Source organism: Chamaea fasciata, unplaced genomic scaffold, assembly GCF_029207755.1.
Source record: "Chamaea fasciata isolate MVZ Bird 193981 ecotype frontalis unplaced genomic scaffold, bChaFas1.0.hap1 SCAF_2, whole genome shotgun sequence".
Classification (NCBI taxonomy): Eukaryota; Metazoa; Chordata; class Aves; order Passeriformes; family Sylviidae; genus Chamaea; species Chamaea fasciata.
Genome location: NW_027094087.1, coordinates 29,623,348 through 29,645,130, shown reverse-complemented (window position 1 = coordinate 29,645,130; position 21,783 = coordinate 29,623,348). Strand labels below are relative to the sequence as shown.

Genomic DNA, 21,783 nt, shown 5'->3' with positions numbered 1-21,783 from the left:
TGAGAGGTAGCATGTGCTGGCTGGCACATTTACTGGGGGTGTGTCAAAGAAGGTGAGAGGCTATAAAGACAGTGTATTGAAATAGCAAATAACAGATGGGAGCTAAAGGGAAGATGGATTGCAGTAGGAGTCCTGTTACAGTAGAAGAAAGGGAAAGTTTATTGTGCCAGGAGACACAAAGCACATTATTAAGCTGAAGTCTTTATGCAGCCCTATCAAAGTACAAAGATGATGTAAAACCATCATACTGCCATGCTGCATAGTGATCCCATAAAACCATAGACCAGACCAGGTTAGGAGGGATCTCAAAAGACCATCTGGTCTAACCTTTAACAAGGAAGGGACCTAGATGAGATTATCTAGCATCCCATCCAGTTGTATCACTGTGTAAGGTACAGCCCACAGGAAAGCTCAGTCCTCCCCCCCACAGCCCACGTACCTCCACCAGCAGCTGTCTGATGACCGTGTCCTTGCGCCCTTTCTCAGGGGTCTCCACAATGTAGTTCCCACAGGGCTGCTGGTTCTGTAGGGCCTCAGTGGTCACTGAGAACTCCACCTGCCCTGGAGGAAACAGGGGTCAGTCAGCCCTGCCAGACAGAATGGGGCAAGGGCATTCACTGCTACTTTCAGGAGTTTCAACTTGCAGGCTCATGGATGGAGATTTCTCTCACAGCTGCGCCCTGCTTCTTTCCCACAGAAATCAAGCTCTCTACACGAGCTGTGCTGTCATTGAAAGGTGACTCTATTTTGGGGACTCTTTTACAAAACCTAGGACACCACAGTGCTGAGTGTGACCAGCCCCACTGCTGTTCAGCACACTACTGCCCTGCACACCAACAGTGAAAACAAAGTGTGAAGATCCCATGGGGAAGACATCTAATCTCTGGGAGGAATGGAGCTAACAGAACATCTCTGCTGGTCAGCAATGTCTCTGGCCTCAAGAGATGATGTTCAAGGGCTATAAGGCTTGGTACTGCATGTGATGCCGGACACACAGTTGGACCCTATGAATCCTCCAGTCTTTGCCTCCCAAATATCAATCTTTGCCCCCCAGATCAGACACAGTCAATTCAAGTGCTTCCCAGGAAAATGTGTTACTCTAATATCCAATACTGAACAGGGAAAACAGCATGAATAAACCCTTTCTGCAGTTTTCAGCACCCTGAGACCTTTACCTAGAGATTTGGGAGTCACCAGCCAAGCCACGGTTTTCCTCACATTCTCACAGAGACAATGAGATTCTGTCTCCTTTTCCACCAGAGCAGCCAGGAAATGAGTAGACTGAGCCAGAGTCACGCTGACCTGCCAGTTGTAGAGAGAGGTGCAATTAAGAAAGGGTGATCATGAGCGACAGGGAGCTAGGGAGCCATAGCAATAGCTATTTCTTCAGTAGCAAAGGAGCAGGGAACTGGAGTTGTGGGTTTCTGCATTTGGAGTATATAGGAGAAATAATATAAAATGTCAGGGGCAAAGGGTCTAGAGCTAATGAGAGATAAGGTAAGAAGGCTAGGGGAAGGCAAGGGGTGCACAAGAAGGTACACAGCTACAGAGAATAATTTAAACATCTCTTACCCTGATGCAGGCAGGCAGGTAGTTGAAAACGGTGGCCTTCAGCGTGAAGGACTCCCCACGCACTACAGAGTAGGGCATGGTGAGCTCGACAAAGAAGGGCTGGAAGGCTCTGAGAGACACTGTTGGGGACAGGCCAAAGCCCGTGTCTGCTGAAGTGCAGAATGCATTGGCTTTCCACTCAGTGATGGTGTCAGGGATGGTCACTTCTAGATCAGCTTTTCCCTCAGATCTGGTAAGGCACAGACACCAAGGACAGAGGGATCAATTTTACAGCATTTTGGTGACTACCTGTACCCATTTTGGCCTACTGAATAGTATTTTCTGCGTGAATGGTGGGGCACAGTACATTTGCTACTGTAGGACCACTAAATCTTCTTCCAGTCCACTCTTTGGACAAACCTAACTATGGCTGAAAGTAAATTCATCTCAGAGGATTGCCAAATGGTCTCTGCAAACAATGAAGGACAAACATTTTGGGATTCATGTTTTTACCTTATAAACCCAGTTTTATTAAAAAGGAATGAGCTAGCCCAAGGTACTCACCTTATAGGTACTAAGCTCCAAATCCAGGTTTCTGGGAAATACTTTCGGACTGTCTCTGTCACCTCTTCAGGAGTACTTAACTGCCCAGAAGATCTCTCTGACATCACGTCTGAATGTGGTGAGATGAAAAAGAAATCAACTATTGATAATTCCAAACAAGTAAGACTTATATCAGTATCATACTTCAGTCAGAGAAAGTGTCAAACAGAAGCAGATGCTTGTGGCTGAAGTGAGCTATGGTACCAACAGCAGTGGAGTTTTAGGGCTAGGGCTTATTGGCAAGAAGAGCCAGCCTTCCATTGTTTTCTGCAGGTCCCAGCAGACCTCAAAGTTTGGAAGCCAGCACATTACAAACTAAAAAAAAAAGGATTTAGAGCAAAAACGTATTTAGGACCTTCTATACAAGCAGGCTTTTCTCTTTCAGGTGCAGCCTTGATATGATGTTCTTCCCCATCCTAATCAGGCCAGCCAGCAACAGAACATCCTTCTATTGAAGTGGTTTTTGTAGGGTCATTGTGACTCAAGAGTACCATCTTCCTGTCAAAGCTATAGCCTCCTCAAGAACTAGGTTGGAAATGTTCAAAATAAAAACATGCAGCTGGAATATGGGAAGGGTAAAAAGAGCCATTTTGACTCAAACAAAGTTTTCATATAAAAAATTTATTCCCAATATAATATTCTGTTTGGGATGAAACTTGCTTAAATATTTTGCTTTACTTTACTTTTCAATAACTGGAAAAAAGATGGGGTGGGTGGGACTTGGTTTGCTTGGCTTTCACAAACAGAAAGGGAAATGTTTCACAAAGAGAAAAGAGAAATCCAAGCAGAAAAAGAAGAAAAGTTCTTAAAGAAATTCTAATTTTTGTCATCTTTATTTTGGCTAATTGAATTTCTGTATTTGGATGACAATTGAGTAGCTAACAAGTATTCATACTAACTGTGCAACAGGCATCTCCAGAGCCTGAGAAGGTCTCACGGGCATGTGAAAGATGCTATCAGAGCTATATCACAGTGCTCCTGGCAAAAGTGATAGGCAGCTTGCTTGTGTTTTTCTATTGTGGTGATTCAGTCTTCTTACTGCTGCTTATTTCAGTTTAAAATAATTAAAAGGCATCTATCCTGCATCTTAGCAACTTCTGCCAGAAATTGTTTTTAAACTTAACACATTCAAAAGCACAGGTTCTAGTGCCAAAGGAAAACTCACTGAACCAACTATGCAGCTAGAATAATTTATAATTTCTAAGACTTTTTTTTTTCTTAAAATAAGACTCAAGAATGATAGGGCCAATTCTGTTGCCCAAACTGCTACAGTATAAGAGTTGAGACAGCCCTTAGAAACAGAATAATAGGAATGGGTCCATTTTAGACTGGACTTCTACCATTTATGTCTTATCATGCTAGCTCCCAAAGTCTACCAACTCATCACCGAAAAATTTGTCCCCCACTTCATGCTTTTGAGCATACGTAAGACTGGCTGAGTCAATGAGAACAGCCTGAGAATGGTATTGGAGACTCTGTAAGCAATAATCTAGGAATAGATGTCTACTGTAAAAGCCTAATGAATAGAGAATTTATCAGCGGGATAATATTCTCTGCTCTGCCAGTCTTTGAACAGTCTGGTTCTAATGATTTCTAGTGTAGAGTTACCAAAGCTCGTCTGTAGACCTACTCAACCCATCCAGAAGCTGAAATCTGCACACCCATGAGCTCAGGACTGCTTCCAAGGTTTCAATTCACAACCCCAGCTCTTGTTTAAGTATTCACCCCAAAACACAAACAGGATCTCTGTTCAGAACAGAGGCAGTAACAAAACAGAGTTCCCTTACTGCTTGTCCTCATTGCATACATGGGCGGTGCAGCCATGGCCGCAGGTGCTCCTCTGCCAGCAGACAGATGGGCAGAATAGACGTGGTTAGGGCCGCAAAACCAAGGTTTCCTCACGTTGGTGTTGGTGAAAACCTTTAAACCCATCTCCTACGGGAGAAAAACCAAACATGTTTTGTTATTACTGAATCCTGTTGAGGTTTACACAGCAGATTTGACATCGGCATTTTACTGCCTCAAAATGGAGAAGCTGGTACTGTGTGGTGATTGGACCTTGAGATGACCCCCCGATCCTTGGGTGTGAGTGCCTGGGTGGCTCAGAGACACCAAAGGATATATCCCCTCTTTTTCTAGGACACTGGTTCCACTCCAATTTCAGCCTAGGGGTCAGGATTAGCCAGGAAGTAGACAATACAGTTTTCTCTCTGGAATGAAATGTCTGTGGCTACAATGCAGCTCTAGGACATACTGATTTATTCAAGGCAACCACAATGGCATGGGATCCTTTACCTCCAATTAGAACCTCAGTTAAGTCAACCTCAAACCTTTTCCTGTAAGCAAACTTTGAGACCTTTTCCACCAAGTGTGAAACATATCTGGCAAGATAAATTAAAGCTTATCTGGATAAAAAGAAGTGTCAGATCATTCAGATGCACAAACCCTTCCCTTGTTAAATTTCATGATGCCACAGAAGGCTTAAGCATTCTCAGTCATTCTCCCACTCACTCCCTAAACAGGCCAGGTGGGCCATACCTTTAGGATGCTGTAAGCGTCCTCTTCATCCACCCCCGTTACTGGAACATAGGTGATCCCATCCCGAACTATTGGCTCCACAGTCATGCAATTCCACGTGGGCTCCTCCAAGGCTATGTTTGAACCATAGACATAGCCATGGAATTCCTTCACTGGAAGTAAGTCATACACCTTGGCAGAAAGAGACAGAGTATTAGGCATTTTAATGTCCGCTGTTACGAAACACAACTGAGGGAATTGGATGCAAGCACTGTAACAGTCACATCACCAGCACATGCATCGACCTTGCCATGGTCCTCCCTGTTCTGAGAGCAATAAGAGTTTGGGAATCAAAAAAAGGGTCAAAATTTGGAGATATTGCCTCTTTTTTTTTATGCTCTGTATGTTACTCTGGTTATTATGGCTCAAATACGTAAAAGATAACATTGGCCCAACCATCTGTAATACCTTGTCCTTAATCAGGGATTGTCATTTTCTGCTTGGCAAAAGGCAAATAAACTTTGACGCTTCCAGATGCTACCCCAAGAAAATTAATCCATGCATGAGGAGAATAACTGAAAAATTATCATCAAACACACAACAGCATTTGGCTCTGGCCAAGACAAGCAGACCCCTTAAAAGGGCTTTCTATTTGCCATCCCTAAAATCACACAAAACCCCTGAGAAAACTGCTGCCCAGTTCTCATCTTCTTGCCCACTGGAGGAAGATGAGAAGCAGCACAGGGGAGCTTCCCTGTGCCAGCTCTGACTAGAGTGACTGTTCTTTGTTTCAACTCCAGCACTGGCTGCTCTTGCTCTGTCCAGGCTCTGACTTTTTCTACAGACCAAGAACGTACAGAGGTGGGTGACAGGTCAGCTTCTGGCTTCATGAGGAGAACACTCTTGTCCACAGCACGCACAGCACACAGGGAGTTCGGGGAGGCTTGGAACTGCAAGTGAGCATCCGAGGAAGGCAGGCCTTCCGAAGGGGAGAAGCTTAAGTCCACCTGTAACCACAGGAAAAGCTATGTCATGGATGCCCTACTCCCACAGGACTTTTCCTTCCAGTTGAGTGCATTCAGTTCTAACTTTACAAGGTCCCCATACACACGCACACTTCCCTCTCGACTTCCTCTATGCTACTGTTCCCTTCTGGCAGTGCCAGGGGATCAGCATCAAGAGCTCTTGGTAACTTCAAGCATCACAACTGCTCATAAAATTTTTAAGGTGTTTTTGGGTTTTGTGGTCATTGTGAATGTGATGAGGCATAGATGTGACATAGGGGCTAGATGTGATCAGACAGTGGAGCATGTCCTTGAACTAGGACCAGTCACTGTACTACACCCAGAAACTATATGTGGACAGAAAACCAGCTTGCAAAGACCTTGCTCTTCTCTTTTTCTAAGCCAGGACCATCTGCAGGATCAGCAGCTTTGACCAGCTGCTAAAGGGGGTTTTATCAGTGTAGCCCCTGCTAGCACTGTTTTTCCAGCAGTTGATCTCCTCCAGGTTAACACAAACCAGTAAGCAGTGAAGCTACCTACAACAACTGATATGTTGCTTGTCCAGTGTTAGTGTATCTAAAGAAAATAGCTTAACCAGGCTAAATCTAAATAAGTGAGCTTGAACACACTGCAGTCTTGTTCCTGGGTTGAAGTATATTCTATCACCATCTTCATGAACTGTTGAAACCAGGTGAGGCAGTGCTCCCTGCCTCCTCCACTCTGGCTTATCTTCTGTTAATGGGCCCATCAGCACCTTGGCTGCACAGCTCACAGATGATCCCCTCCTGGACTATCTCCTGTTAATGGGCCCATCAGGCCTTATCACATGACTCACCATCCCATTGTGAGATGCTCCGCCCAGAGGGAGGAACCAAGCATTCCAGCCTGGATATAAGCTGAAACTCTGAACACCAGAGGGGTGCTTACCCACTGGATTCCCAGAGGACTTGAGCTACCAGACTTTTCTACAGGATCACTGCTTCAGGAAGACCACCTCATCTGGACTGCTTCCATCACTCCGCTCAGGTTGTATTCTGACACTGTCAGTGGTCTTTTGTATTATTGCATCTATTTTATTTTACTTTCTTTCCTTTTTTTCCTACTAAATTGTATCTGTGACTTGAAGCCTCCCATTTGTTTTGCTTTCAAACCACTACAAGTCTGACGGCTGCTCCCTCAGGAAGTGGACACTTACCTTATTGTTGAAACATAATTCTGTGTGGAACTTGGCTGAATCAGCAATCACCTCCCTGCTGGTGACCGTGGTGTAGACAAGCACTTGGACCACTGGAGCAATATCAGCTTGTACAGACAGCTGTAGTGGGAAGACACCATTGTCTAGCAAACAAAACAATGGCAAAAAGTTAAGGTGTAAAAAACTTTCTCTTGAAGCAGCCAAAATTCTAGGTTTGACTTTATGCTGAACTTTATCCTAGCCATTATGAAATTCCAGGCATCCAAGTGGGATGAACTGGTGCTCACAGAGATGTGTAAGTCGCCCTGTCTGACTGAAAAGGCCTGTTTTCCAGTGTATAAGTATGCTGAATTTTGCTTCAGCTTCTAAAAACAGACTATCAGATGTATCTCCAAGGAGCACTGAAGCCCCAGAAAGTGCAGTGTCAGGAGAAAGATAGTGGCACAGGGGATTAGAGCAAATCTATGAAAAGCCTAAAGGCAGAGAAAATAAAGGTCGAACTCTTCCCAGATCTTAGAGGACATGCAGATGTGGATCCCTGACACAGAAGCAGAATGTATGTCTGCCACAGTTGTCTGGCCCCTCAAAAGAGTGACAATTTGGTGAGGGAGAGGAACTCACCACTTTCCTGGTCCAAATCCAGAATGTGAGTGCCTCCCCGCTTAATGTTTCCCTTGGCCATCACCTGAATGGAAGGAGAAACTTTGTTGTGATCATGGTTTTGCATTAGTCAAACCTGAAAGTGAGGGACCCTGCAAGGAGAGCAACTGAGTTGTACGTCTGTTGCTCACACCCAGCTCCCTGCCTCCCTGTAGCAGAATCCCTGTGCTCACACAGAGGGCACAGGGACATTCTTTTTTACTCCCAACTCAGACCCTCTTTTTTGTTTCCAAAGAACATATGAAGGACGACAAGAAAGTGTTTAAAGACTGCAGCCACAAACCACAGCTTTTATTTCTAATCTCCCTATAATTGCCAGTGACAACCTCACTGTATGGCAGCTGCAAACTTACCAGGTAGTAAAAGGTGATTTTCTTCTGCTCTCCTACAGCCTCTGGAGTAAGGATATAATGCACCTGGATCTCTGTGAAGGAGCCACAGCTTAGTGGCTTGGACTTGGGCTCAATTTTGAGGAAGCTATTACTGGGAGAGTAAAAGCGCTTCAGTTGAAGATAACTTTCTCCATAATATGGAACAACCCAGGAACGTTCATAGCAGAAGACATTTGTTTTATGAACTGCCTGGAAATGGAGCAAATACATAAATAAATCCTCAAACAGAGGTGGCCAAACTGGAGATAAAAATTCATGGCTGAATATTAAAGCTTTAGTAATTTTTTGGTACTGAACTAACAAGGAAATCTACAAAATAAAAAAAAACAAAACAAAAGCAAAAACAAAAAAAAAAAAAATCAACACATGACTTTGGAAAGTGCAAGACATGTTGCTGGTACCTTTAGCAAATTATTGGGAATGATCTCACTGCCAGAGAAGCTGGAGTTTGTGTCAAACAAGCTGAATCATATCAGATTTTTTTTACTATCAGTGTCACTTTAAGGGCCTTTTACATTAATGCCTTGCTCTCTCTAATATTCTGGTTAGTCTAAAGGGGAAAAAAGCTTATTTTCATTTTTTCCTTATCATCGGCACTGAGGAAGGGATAGTGCTGTTCACTTCAGATATTACCAGTCCCAAGATCAAGCTACAGATGCTATAGAAAAGGAGGACAATCTCCAACTAATAATTCAAAACCTAAACCAAATAAAAGTTGACAAGCTGAGAGAGTCCAGGTCCTCTTAAAAATGTGAGCAAGGGGAAGATATATCACATTTAGAAGGGTGCTATTTCAGCATTTGATGTGCCTCATGTGCCCTTTTTTCTTTATCTTTCTCATTATAATTGAGAACTCTTGCCTTTTCTTAATGCCTCAAAAATCTGAAAACTTCAAGCATCTAGTAGTAACTTCCAGAAAATTTTTAATGGTTTTAGTCTGTGACAAAGGAATTGTATGGAGAAGAGCAAATATAATTCTAGACACAAATATTCTTCCCTACTCCAGGATGTGATATTACAAAATATGCATATTGTGCGACAAATAGCATTTCCCACTAACAAAAAGATGCTCAGCAGCACATGTTTTTCCCAGAAAAACAAATCCCACAACAAACCAAAACAAAGCAAAAACAAATGAACACACAAAAAAACCCCCAACCTCCCCCCCAAAAAAAACAGGAGCTGTACTTAGAAACTTGAAATGCTAAATTAAACCCTGAGATGTGCAGATGGGAGATAGACCCATCCTTGACTAGGTAGGGCTGGTGATCCCTTGGAGCAGAATGGGCTATTATGATCTCTTGATGTTCCTTCTAACCCTGTATTGCAATTGCCAAGCAGAAATTATATATTTACAAGATTAAGGGCAATTGTGACCTGGAACCTCAGTCTGCTGTATGACTATTTCCACCAAACTGGAGTCAAGGTTCACACAAACAATAAGGAACAATAATCTAACTACTTTTGCATCTATAGAAGAAACTTTATAGCTCCCCCTCCAGCCCTCTGGGGGGCTTCATTACCTTCTCTGCCCAAAGGACTTACCCTAATTCCAACATTTTCAAAGGTCAATGAGGAAGTGTTTAGGGCAAACTCTGCCATGCCCTCTTCATTTGTTGTATAATTTTGTTCCTGTCCTCCTTGAAGAGAAATTCTCACAGTTTCATTGGCAATTGGAGTGTTAGACCCATCCACTAGTTTCACCTGGAGGAGCAAAACCAGTACAGTTTAGAAGGAGAGAGATGGCTGCCACCTGAAGAAGACTGCTAGAACACCAAGGTAAAGATGTTGAGCCCATGTCAGACAAGGAAGCCTAAACAACACTTTACATGTTTCACTTTCAGAGACAGCTGAAACTTTCTGAACACTTTTTCCCTGTCTCTTTCTATCTCTGCCTCTGAGTCAGAGGAGTGGATGTGGAGAATGACATGTACTCACACCCCTGAGGCCTCCAATAAACAGGTGACTGTAGAAGGAGAATTTCAGTGGACTAGAGAGGCAGAAGCACAAGGACAGAATGAGGGCTGTGCTGTCAGCTGCTGTTCCCTAGTTTGAGAGCCTTCAGAGGAAAGGAGACCCACAGCCATTAGCAGCACTGAGGTCCAGCACCCTTGCAGAATTGGAGCATATATCTGAGCAGAAGGTTCAGTAGCATCATTGCTTGGCACTCATGGTATTCCATTCTCATGGTTTCCCTACCTGCCCAAAGAAGGGGACTCCTCGCTTGTAGTAAGTATCTGAAAGCACGAACGTGACTCTGCTAATGGTGGTGGTGATCTCAGAGAAGCTTGTTCCAGTCAACTCCACTCCTGCAGAAAGAAGCATGAAGAACTAATTTGCCTCTACCTGACCAGACTTCCTTTTGCTCTAAGCCAACCCTCCTCTGCTGGACAAACTCTTTTCTTGATGGTCCTGGACTAGACGCAGGAAAACTCTTAAGACTCCAGAAAAGCACAAGTCTGCTTTTATTCCTCATTCCTACTGGGCAGGCCCCTCTGCTGGTCTCTCCTGGGCCCATTGCAAGGCTCTTTCATCCAGATGATCCATACCTGTACCCTCCTCTTTAATCTTAGCCTCTACATGGAGCTTATTCTCATATCCACTTCTCTTGAGCTGGAATAACTTGGTCTTTACCACTTCAGAAATGCAGCCATAGATGTCTGTCTGTTGGAGGAAAACAAGCAAGACCATTATATTCTCATTTATATGATGCTTATTCAACTTAATGAATCCATCACTGTGTGTTGCTCTGAACTGAAAGAGAAGCCCATCACCTCACAGATAATCTATCTCTGTTGTTCTTATCAAAACTGGAAAAAGACATAAATAACTTAGCAAAAAGCATACTGAGGTACTTATAGCAACATTAGAGTAAAATGCTTGCAAACTACACAATTTTTGTGTATGTTTGTGAAGTCTGAAGCTGCCAACACTTGGTACGAGTGCATAGGGAATTAGTCAATGTATGCCACATAAGAAATGTTTGTCAGCCATCAGGCTCATTAGAAAATAAAGCTGCTTACTTAAAATGTGTAAGCCATATGAGTGATACATAAACCAAAGCCTGTGTATTTGTAGAAAGCAGATGACAGCTGGAAAAGTATTTCCAAAGCTTGCCACCTCTCTTCAGCAAATTCATGTACAAGGCAAGTCTCCACAGAAGAGATGCCTGGAACAGAGGCTAGCACCACAGTATTTATATTTTCTTTTTACATGGGTAACAACAGTAGTGGCAGAGGTAGCCAGGGACTCATGTGGCTCATGCTGTAGCAGAGCCCAGGGACCACAAGAACATCTTCTACATGCTTTCTTCTCCTGGCATATTTCCACAATTGCTATTACTCCACCTTCTGTCAATTAACCCAGTATTGTTGCACCTGTCTGTGCTCCAAACACCTTTCAGTTTCGCTCTTGCCAGTTAAGAGGTGAAAGAAGTGGGAGCTTTTTCTGTCTGTCTTAACCACTGCTGCTAAACCCATATTTATTTCCCTCTTGCTCAAAATGCATCAGCCTCTCTCCTGGTTTCTGTTCCTTTCTTTCCTCTAACACCAGCTTCTGTCCCCATACACTATCTCCAGTGTAAGCTAGCTCCAACTCTGTTCTCATTGTTCATGGCTTTTCTATCCCATTTTGTTCTTATAATTTCTACACTCCATCTGACCTTTCTGTTATTTGTTTCATCTCTTCATTCTCCATCACATTCTGGCATTTACACACATTGCTCTTACTGCTCAGACCTTCCCCCTTATTTTTACCTTTAACATTTCATCTTGCACCCAATCTCTTGCACCTTCTCTCTTCCTTCAGTCTTCCTTAAAATACATGGATTTTCACAGAATCATAGAATCACAGAATGGTCTTGGTTGGAATGGGGGTTAAAGGCCATCTGAGTTCCCTAAATTCCCCTGCCACAGGAAGGCTCATCTCCCAGTAGGCCAGGTTGCTCAAAACCCCATCCAGCCTGGGCTTGAACACTTCCAGGGATGGGCCATCCACAACTTCCCTGAGCAACCTGTGCCAGTGCCTCACCACACGTGAACACTGTGTTTGCACATACTCAAAGCAAGGCTGTGCCTACAAGGCATGCTCAGTAACACTTTCTCCAATCACTCTACCCACTAGAGTAATCCTGGCTCACCTGTCCAGAGAACTCCTCACAGACTGCTCTGGCCTCTTCACCATAGCAGGACACGGCTGCATGTTCGTACTTTCGGCAGACACGGAAGCTCACGAGGCCAGGAACAGGCTTCCCAAATGTGTATCTACCAGCAGAGAGGATTGAAAGGAAAACAGAGACATTAAGAATGTAAAAGGGATGTAGAAAAATTGCAGGATCATCCCCATTGACACCAGCTTTCTTCCCTAGAGTTGCCTCCATGGTCACACAAGAAATAAAAAGCAGAAAGAAATCTGGTACCATATGTTAATGCTGATTTGTTGAGAGTCCCCCTCATCCAGGAGAACACATTGCAAACATTTACCCAACCACCCAGTTGTGATAGAACTGGCTTTTATATGTATGAGCACTGGCTCTTTACTCTCGCTCTTCAGCCCAAGACATGGCTCTCCCTACAGGGCGCATGGAACACTACAAGGTGGAATCCAGTGAGGTGGCCCAAAGGAAAGAGGGCAGCTGCATCCCTCAGGGTTTCCTCTCCACAATAACAAGCAGAAGATACAGTTAAAATATCATTCCTGGGTAAACTGAACTAAAGACTTCATCCCTAGCACTGTAGCTGGTGTGAAATCCTCAATGACTCAAAAAATAGGCAAGAAACACTCTCACACAAAAAAACCCCAACAAACCAGATCAAAATTATGTTTCTCTATATTACCTACAAAGTGCATCAAACAGTAATTGTTGCCTTTTGTCTAATAGTAGATGTAGTCTGCTTGGTCCCGGGACCCCAAAAGTATTGAGAAATATAATAAAGTCTCATCTCTCAGCCTCCCAACTGAACTTTCATCAGCAACTCAAGAAAACACTGAAACCAATCAGAACTTGAAAGAATAACACTCACAGTCCACAAACTGTGACCTTCAGCTCCTCATCAAGAATGCTGATCACCTTGGGCATTTTCACTGTCACTTCGAATTTTGGCAGCACTGCAGCAGAACAAAAGGAAAACAGTCTACGTGGTAGAAAGTAACATCAGAATGACACACGAAGGTGCTAAGAGGCTGTTCTTAAAAATTACCTAAAAACCTTTTATATCTAACCAGTCAGATTTTAGAGGCTTCTGTCACCTGCACATCCCACTGAAGTCATTGAAAACCCCTCAGCCAAGCATTGTGCCAGGTAGGAAGACAAGATTATTACACCAGCTACTAAAATACAGCAGCTTCATAGGTTATCAGTCTCACAGCAATAGAATACAGTAAAACAGAGAGATAAATCAGTAAAAGTTTCCCACAAAAATACAGACTGAAGCCTGATCTCTGCATTTTCAAAGCATGTAGATCGTATCAGTGTTCGAAACAGGAAGACACCCTGGCTTCCCCAGTGAAACTGCACAGGGTGACCTCCCGTCCACACCCTCCTGCAGGAGGGGAAGTGGATGGTGACTGTCTTGGGAGAACTAGGAGGGGATTCAGAGCACAGGACAGAGCATAGTCTTGCAACTGCAAAAGGTCAAAGTACTTTGAGACCCATCTGCCAGGACACCTCTCTGCTGCATGAGCAGGGTCATGTCAGACCATGTAACAAGGGCTGCAGCTGGCTTCCTGGGGTGGAAGGTATGCTGGTTGTGATCATATGCTAGTGTGTACTGGGATACCATTTCTCTAGCCAAGAAGATGGAACTGGCATGGAGGTGAGAGCACCAAAGGGAGATTAAGGCACTACAGCACCACTCAAGCTAAGGGTTTAGATGGTGGGGCAGAAAAGGCAAGATCTTAATTTACAGCCTAGACAGCCCCAGCCTAGGCCCAGACTTCTGGTGTGACATTTGACAAGTATGTAGCCAACTAGAGATGAGGCTGTGGCCTAAAAGCACCTCTGAAAGGAGGTAAGGCTTGTGGCTGTCAGCACAGACTGATCCAAGCACTTTGCTCCTCCTGACAGGAGCTTGCTGAGGTGGGCATTCTGAAGAGCTGCACTCCACGGTCTGGGGCTTAGGGAAGAGTGGAGATAGGTCACTCAAGTCCTTCAGTATTCTCCTCCTAAAGAGATGATTCTTGGGAGGGAAAGGACACAGAAACAAATTTCCAGTGATGCTGGACATCCTGGTCAGATCCGCTACACTGTTCAATTAAGATTTCATGTCCCCTGAGACTAGCTGTTAGGAACTTAAAATTGCAGTGACAGTTACCATACTCCTCCACAGAGAAAGAATGCTGAACTGTCATCCCAGCAGCCTTCTGTGCCACGACTGTGTAGGTCCCTTGGATAGGTTCAGAGGTAAGGTTGAAGAACAGCTGTACAAATCCCATCTCTAACTCTACGTTTGTCCACTGATAGAGACGATTTTTCTTTGGGTCCTGCAGATTATGTAATCACAAGGAGATTGTGAGAACAATGGGAGTTTGCAATGAGGTCTAGAAAAAGCAGTGAAGAGAGGGACAGCCCCTGTGTTTCAGGAGACTGCAGGCCAGGAGTGGAGGGCACTAGCAGAGTTTTGGGGGAACTACATAGCAGGATGACAGAGGAGCTGTAACCTGGGCCCAGGTACATGGTAGCCACCATATGAGTTAAAATTCTGTATAGTTGAATTAATGTAATGGACCGGCTTAATACAAAAAAATAAACAAGAATCAGGTTGAAGCAACTGTTTACTCTGCCCAGGTTGAGGTGCAATAGATGTGAATAGATGTGAATGTGAATTAAATGTTTGTACATACCTCAATATACACCAGTGGAATCTAGAAAAAGAAGAAAGGAAGCAGCATGTTTAGAGAGAGTGCAAGCAACACAGTGAAATGACTAGGGCTATGACCACATTTCAGGGTAAAACCTAATCATTCAATGGGGTAAGGAAAAAAGTTCCTGGTATGGATCATCAGAGTATTTTGGGTGCGAGAAGAGGGGGACAATCCTTTGTCTCAGGCACAAAAGACAGTCAAAATTACTAACTCTGGATGATCTGCAGTGCTAGTAAGATCAGCTGCACACTGTGGTAATGGCAGATTGCTCACTGTTTACATCAGCACTGTGCATTTGCAGTTTGTCAAACCTTTCCAAGAATGCAGAAGGCAGCCTAGTGCAGAAATTTGACAAAAGATCCTGTTAAAACATCTGAGGTGACCCAGAATTTTCACAGTTATCTCAGTGTACTGAGAGCTCTCCCCAACAGAGACTATTTTTCCTCCCTTTAGTCACATTTGACTGAAGGCCAAATAAGTTGAAAAACAAGTATTATCCTTACCATTTCATTCACAGGTCGGAACTCTTCATCCAGAGAAACAATTCTGAACAGGACTGATGGAGAAAGACAGTGGGGTTTCACAGTGCAATCAGTAACCAGAAAAATCAGTTGCAAAAACAAATGGTATAACAGAAAACAGGACTGTTCTCTTCAAAGGAAATTCCATTTACTAGAATGCGAGATCATGCTAGAAGGTTATCCATCTACTACGGATACATGAATAAGAGGATGTTAAGAGCAAATCCAGGGCAGTGGGAACATCTTACTGATCATGGGCATCAGAATCTTATTAATTGGGACCAAAGTTAAATTTAAGTGGCCTTTGTCTACTTTGCAATGAAGCATTTTTAAGCCAGAATTCACATGGGTCTTCTAACTTTGTTATAGCTAGACTGACTTCCTAGGAAGGATGAATGCAAGCAAATTACTTGTCTGCAAGTTTGTGTCGGCTCTGGATGGAGAGAGAATTCAGTACCTCTTTTAGGACATTTGTTTTTATCCAGGCCAAATTTAGGAGATCACTGACCCAGAAGAAATAAATAGCTTACATAATTCTTTCTATCTTCATTGAGCAAAATCAGATGCTGCTTTGGAAGCTATTTCATGACTTAGTCTGAGTTTTGGCCCTGTTCTCTATAGGATAAATATCCAGTCTTTCTCTGATTTTAATCCAGACCTCTTAACTGCATGGACCACAACAACAGAGCCCACAGTGACAGAGGGAGAGTGTGCAGGTGCCTCAAATATGTGCATGCACCTTAAGATTCCCCAAATTTCTCCTATATGGAGTAATAAAACATAAGTCTCACCCATGAGGTTGCAGTTCTGACCCCCACTGAAAGCATCCCATATCCAGCCAGAATGATCCAACGGTTTTAGTACAAATGTTTGTTTCAAATGCAAATCTCCACCCCTTTCCTGTACCTACCTGTCTGTCCAGGCTTGTAGATGGGTTTGTCCGTCTGGATGAAGACCAAGCTCTCAGAGTTCTGGACCACCACTAATTTTCGGCTGCTGAACTGCAGCGTGGCCCCCTTCACCGTCACAGTGAGAAACATGGCTGGTAATGGGAGTCTTGATTTTGGAAGCTGGAAAGTAAGAAGGAAATTATGTAACAGACCACCTTTAAAGGCTTCCTGAACTGGACTAGCCTTCATGAAATAAGAGATCTAATGTAATCCTGATGGACCCAACACAGAGGTGAGAGGAACTATAATCAGGAAAAAGAGACTGATTTTTATTTGTCCCAGATTCCTACCCATTCCTCCTGCTGTGCAGTGATTGTGCAAGTATTGAGCAGCAAAGGAACTCCTAGCTCTAGCACCAAAATTTTTAAAATTCTTACTGCCCTGACCAAACCTTTCCTTCCTTTTCCCTTCGACATTCACAACCAGAATGAAATAGTCTGTCTTCTCTTTCAGGTCTCTCACCTACATATCATGATAATAGTCCTTGCAGAACATTTCCTTTTCCAAACCAGACATGGCAGACATCTGTACCTCTGTTTCACAAGTGACCAAGTCAGTCTTCAGTCTTCATTTGACAAACCAACACAAAAATGCCAACCTTTTCAGCGTCCTGAAGACCAATTCTTCACTCTTCAGGCCAAGGACATAATCTAGGCTCTGAGCTCAATGATCAGGTTTCCTAGTTGCCTACAACTCATTATAGTCCCTGGGGCTTTCAATTGCATTAAATTATAAATTTCCTGCTTTGCTTTTTTTTGTTGGTTTGTTTTTTTTTGGGGGGGGGGGGGGGTTTGTTTTGTTTTGGTTTTTTTTTTGAGAAACAGGCAATCACAGCTCTATGTTCTCACATTAATTCAGTATACACCAGGTGAAAAGTATCTGAGGTCCAAAAGCTCTACCACAATTTGAAAGCACTCAAGTGACAAATTGAGGATGTTGAAGGATGGTGTGGAAAGCCATTTCACCAAACAGCCATCAGGAGTGTCAGTATATGAAACCCACTTTCTTCTCCTGTCCTAGAAAGCGGATGGCTTTCCAGGATTCAGCATCTCACAGTCATTTAGGATACCGAGGAGATCTCAGCAGTAAGAGGGTGTTGAGGATGGCCATGAACACACTTTTAGCCAAGAGGTAAGTGACCGTAGTATTACTCTGGTGATTACTTCTCAGTGCCTTTACATTTTATGCCTGGCAAAAAGGATCATCCGGCAAGGATGAGATACTCACAGAGAAAGGGATGCAGGTGAACATATCTTTCTCTGACACCACGTCATCAATCAAGCTCCTGTTCTCCCCTTGGTACTCCAATGTGGCACTCAGAGTCACAGACTCGTTCAGGTGGGTCAGTTGAACGCAGACTTTCTCTTGAGAATCTGTGTGTATCATAAAGGGCACCAGCACCAGGTACTGCCTAGGAGCAAGGGGGAGTGATAGGTCAGAGGAGCAGCAACAGGTAAGAGGAGCTGTGTATAAAGAACAAATAAACCAATCTGATGACTACAGCTTTCACCACACAGGGAGAAGGGTGCATTTTCTAAGAGTGTAACAAGATTTCCAGCACGTGTGTAGCAGCAGGGGAAAGCAGAGAGGCTAGTCTCAAATATAAAATACCAGAGGAAATCCTACACACAAACACCTGGAAAGAATATGTTTTTCTAGATTCTGGCACACTAGCAGCACTTCTTCCTGGGATCCTGAATAAAGGCAGGGGGGAACTCAATTGTCACCTTTGCTAGACACTGTTGGTAGCATTCAGGAGTCACACAAATGCCAGTACCCAGTGAAAAAATTCCATTGACTATACACTGCGAAGCATCTGTAGCATTACTCTCATTCCTCGCAGAGATTCAAAACTGCCACAGCGTGGTGCCAGATCTTAAGCAAAAACACAAACAAGTTTCAGGTTTTCAGGAAAGCAAGTCCTTCTGTCTCAGCTCAACATGGGATCCCTGCTCAGCTCTCCGCAGCCTCCTCCTCATGGCAACTTGGCGGTGGTGTCCCGGTGCCCAGCACTGCACCTGGGAACCAAGCCCGATCCACCTAATGCTAACTGCGCTCCCATTTTGGTGGATGAGGACTGGCCTCCAGTGGGCATACTCAGAGCAGCGAGCAGATGGTAGGAGAGCCCTCAATACCTCAACAGTAAGGCAAGGCATTCCCTTTAGCAGTAGCAGAAGCTCTGGCACCTTTTTGTCCATCAGTTGGTCTGCAGGGATCAAGCTCTGGCCCCTCAGATCCCACTGTTTCCCCTGCATTTGATGAAAGCACGACAGTACAGCCTTGCTCAGAAATTCCCCTGCACCCCTTGAGGTTCTGTGATGGGTGAGGTGCCCTGTGCTTTGCAGAGGAGGAAGAGACATTGCCAAAAAGCCAAAGGAAAATGTCTTTGAGATGTCAGGACCTCCATGTGCTTCTCCTACCACAAAGGTACACACATGCACACAATACAAATGCCCTTTACATACAAACAGGGATGAAGAAGGGAGGCAGGACAATATACCCTCACAGACCTGGACAGTCACTGTCTTACAGTGTCAAATTACCCTGTGTGAGAAGGGAATTTTCATTTGTTGTCTCAGCTGAATTAAAAAACAATGCAATTTCCGAGCATGCCAGATAAGCTATTTGTTCCTTTTCTTCTCATTATCGTCTAAAAAAGCCACTCCCAACTCCTGAACATTTCAATTTGGGAGGAGGACAGTCAATCCAAAATAAAACTTTTATTGTCCTTTCAAAACAGTTTCTCTTAGGAAGACTTCATTGCACAAACATTTATGAAAAGTTGTCTTTCAAAAGAACTAATTTTGTACATAAGATTTTGTTGAAATCCTGTCAATCCCCTAAAGTTTTACTGATGTCTCAGTTTCACAACTTGTTTTGCATCTCTCTCAAGCACTAGAGCTCCTGTTTGCAGAAGGCACTTTACCCAGTCCTCGTGTCTTTATTCCTGGAGAAAAGAAGTTAGAATAGAAGACAAGGGACAAAGAAATAGACACAGGAATACAGCCAAGGTCTCCTGCCTGCCCAGAGACCCCCCAGCATAGCTTACGGCTCTGTGATGGGTGAGGTGTCTCCCTGAAGGAAGAAGAGGAGGAGGAAGATGCTTGATTTGATAAGCAGCCCGTTCTTCCCCATGGTACACAGCAGGATGTGGTGAGCCAAGCAGACACTCAGTGTGGTCCAGTGCTGCTTTTACTCCCCTTCTGCTCTCCCAGTCAACCCCTTTATACTCTCCTCTGCAAACAGCCCAGGGGCTGGAGAAGATAAGGCTGGGGGCCAGGGCCCATCCGGAAACAGGGAGAGGCGGTAAGGAGGAGCTGGAACCAGCAGCTCCAAGTCTGGGCAGAAAGCCAGTGCTGGGGGGGAGAGGGAGGGGAGGGATCCGGGCAGGCCAGAGCTGTGTCCCTTTTGGGGCAGGACAGAGGCAGTGGAAAAGGAAAGGTTGTAGCTAAGGAAAGAACGGCTAGCAGCAGAGCATGAGGGGAAGCCTCCATTTCTGCCAGGGCCCTCTGTATGGAGCTGGACATGGCACTGGTCCTGGAGGTTGCTAGAAGAGCAGGAGCTGTTTGATTTCCTTCAAACTGGGAGCAGGAGATTGAGCTACGATTTGGGAAACAAGCATGGGTTTGTCTAACTCCCCTTAACAGGTTGCGAAAACAGGGAATGGGAACTGAAAAAACCTTCCCTCTCCACCCACACTGTTCCCTTTTGCTCTCTGTTCCTGGGCCCATCAAAGCTAATGCCAGGAAAAGAGGCCAGAAATTGCCTGGAAAATCAAGTCAACTAAAATGATCTGGCCTTCACCCTGACAGAAACAGGGACAGTGACATGATGGGAAGCTGCCAAAAGTTCAACCCATTAACAGCGTGTAACACATTAACCAACTGCCCAGAGCAGCAGCTACCCTCACACAGCAGAACATTAGTGGCCTGGGTCTTACTTTCCTTCTACTGGTTCTTGTTCCAAGTTATTGGTACATCTAGATCAAATTATTGCTGTTTGATGGAGTCATCCTGGTTTAATTAAGTGCAAATTCATGTAATGCACTGTGATGGGCAATATTGTACCATAGAGGAAAATAGGGTTTTTAGACCACTGTCTTTACTTGGTCTGCAGCAGAAGGATCAATAGCTCTGGTAATTATTACCCTTGCAAGTGGAAGTAGAATATCTTACTTATAGTTCTTATGCAAACTCCAAAAAAGATCTGTGTTAGAGGATGTAAAGCATAATTTTCAGATTAAAAAGTGTGCAGCATAAAATGATTTTCTGTCCGTCCTACCCTTCTCCTAATATAATCATGAAAACTTTGGTAAATTCAGGAACACCAATTTTCTAGTTAAGAGATCCAGGTGCAGTGCAATAACAAACCTTCATTACAGACCTCATTTTGCCCTGCAGTGACCTGCATAGGAAAAAAGAGGATAGTAGTGCATGTGCAATTTCCTTGGGGACTGCACAAAAGAGAGCCCAGATTTGTGCTCTTCTTTCTGCAACTGATACCTAAAGATGGCTTTGATTGCCCAAAAGAAATGTAACCCAGCAAAGTGTGCCTCACCTACAGAGAAGAGGATTTGTACATATGAGCTGGTCAAAGCCTTTTTGAAGATGACAATTTACAGTGGCAATGATCAGGAGCTGGACTGATGGAACACAAACCCGACAGGATGAGATGCAGAACTGCACGTGGCAGAGGGAGCTGGATCTACCCTTTTTGTCAAATAGCCAAACAGCTCACACAGGTCCCAAGCTAGCTCCTGATCATTAGGACATTGGTCAAAAACGTGCTCTGTAGCCAAAAACTGAAGAGAAATATTTTCAATCCATTCAGGCAAGGTAAACTATGCTCATCTCATGCTGCATATCATGATAATATGAGAAGTTGTTTCTTCCGTGGTGTTCTCTGGTAAGGTAACTGGTAGGTTCCCTTCTACAGATGCTACCACCATGTTGACAAAGTAAGCAAAGTGTTCAGTATTATTTCATAGTGTCTGGCAACTTTCTAGGAGTCAGGAACAACTATTTTTTGATAATTGAATGGACTCTGGCACAGATAAAATGACTCATCCAAAGACAACCCAAGATGAAAACTCTAAAGTTTTCACCTCCTACTACACTGCAGTTTCCCCAGGTCTGCCTGTTGCAGTCATGGTTATTGAAAAGCAGACCTGCCCTTGCTGTAAAACATTCTTGCCTGAGACCCTCATCTCAGTGAACTCTGTATGAGGCTCAGCAGATATCCACTTAGCTAAGTATGCTAACATCTGTAAATTTGTCTTTATCCACCTTGACACCTTCATGTGTGACATCCTGTTAAGCAGGTGGAAGATAATGCCACTGGTAGCTGGTAAGGATTTCCTGCAATTATAAGAATATGAACCAAATATATGTAGTCTGAATTGAAATGCTGAAGTTGGTTGTTGTGCTTCTGTGACTGTAGGAATAAGATCTCTCCTCAGCCTTCTCTGCTTTAGAATAAACCATCCCAGCTGTCTCAGCCTCTCTGCATAGAGGAGATGGTCCAGTCCTT

The 21,783-nt window shown here is 43.9% G+C and overlaps 1 protein-coding gene across 1 annotated transcript in view; it reads right to left on the bottom strand.

Annotated features, from left to right (window-relative positions):
- Nucleotides 1-19,492, bottom strand: part of A2M (alpha-2-macroglobulin) — a 30,355-nt gene extending 10,863 nt beyond the window's left edge. Inside the window, exons 1-21 of the mRNA XM_066175546.1 lie at nt 19,304-19,492; nt 17,482-17,665; nt 16,215-16,374; nt 15,287-15,339; nt 14,763-14,783; nt 14,234-14,402; nt 12,944-13,028; nt 12,061-12,184; nt 10,472-10,586; nt 10,122-10,231; nt 9,468-9,626; nt 7,884-8,111; nt 7,492-7,555; nt 6,871-7,013; nt 5,529-5,678; nt 4,693-4,863; nt 3,942-4,089; nt 2,116-2,224; nt 1,573-1,801; nt 1,176-1,302; nt 440-561 (exon numbers count right to left, since the gene is read on the bottom strand). Of these exons, the coding sequence (XP_066031643.1) occupies nt 440-561; nt 1,176-1,302; nt 1,573-1,801; nt 2,116-2,224; nt 3,942-4,089; nt 4,693-4,863; nt 5,529-5,678; nt 6,871-7,013; nt 7,492-7,555; nt 7,884-8,111; nt 9,468-9,626; nt 10,122-10,231; nt 10,472-10,586; nt 12,061-12,184; nt 12,944-13,028; nt 14,234-14,402; nt 14,763-14,783; nt 15,287-15,339; nt 16,215-16,374; nt 17,482-17,665; nt 19,304-19,389 (2,757 nt within the window). The 5' untranslated portion in view covers nt 19,390-19,492. The remainder of the gene's footprint in view (nt 1-439; nt 562-1,175; nt 1,303-1,572; nt 1,802-2,115; nt 2,225-3,941; nt 4,090-4,692; nt 4,864-5,528; nt 5,679-6,870; nt 7,014-7,491; nt 7,556-7,883; nt 8,112-9,467; nt 9,627-10,121; nt 10,232-10,471; nt 10,587-12,060; nt 12,185-12,943; nt 13,029-14,233; nt 14,403-14,762; nt 14,784-15,286; nt 15,340-16,214; nt 16,375-17,481; nt 17,666-19,303) is intronic.
- Between the last annotated feature and the right edge of the window lie 2,291 nt (nt 19,493-21,783).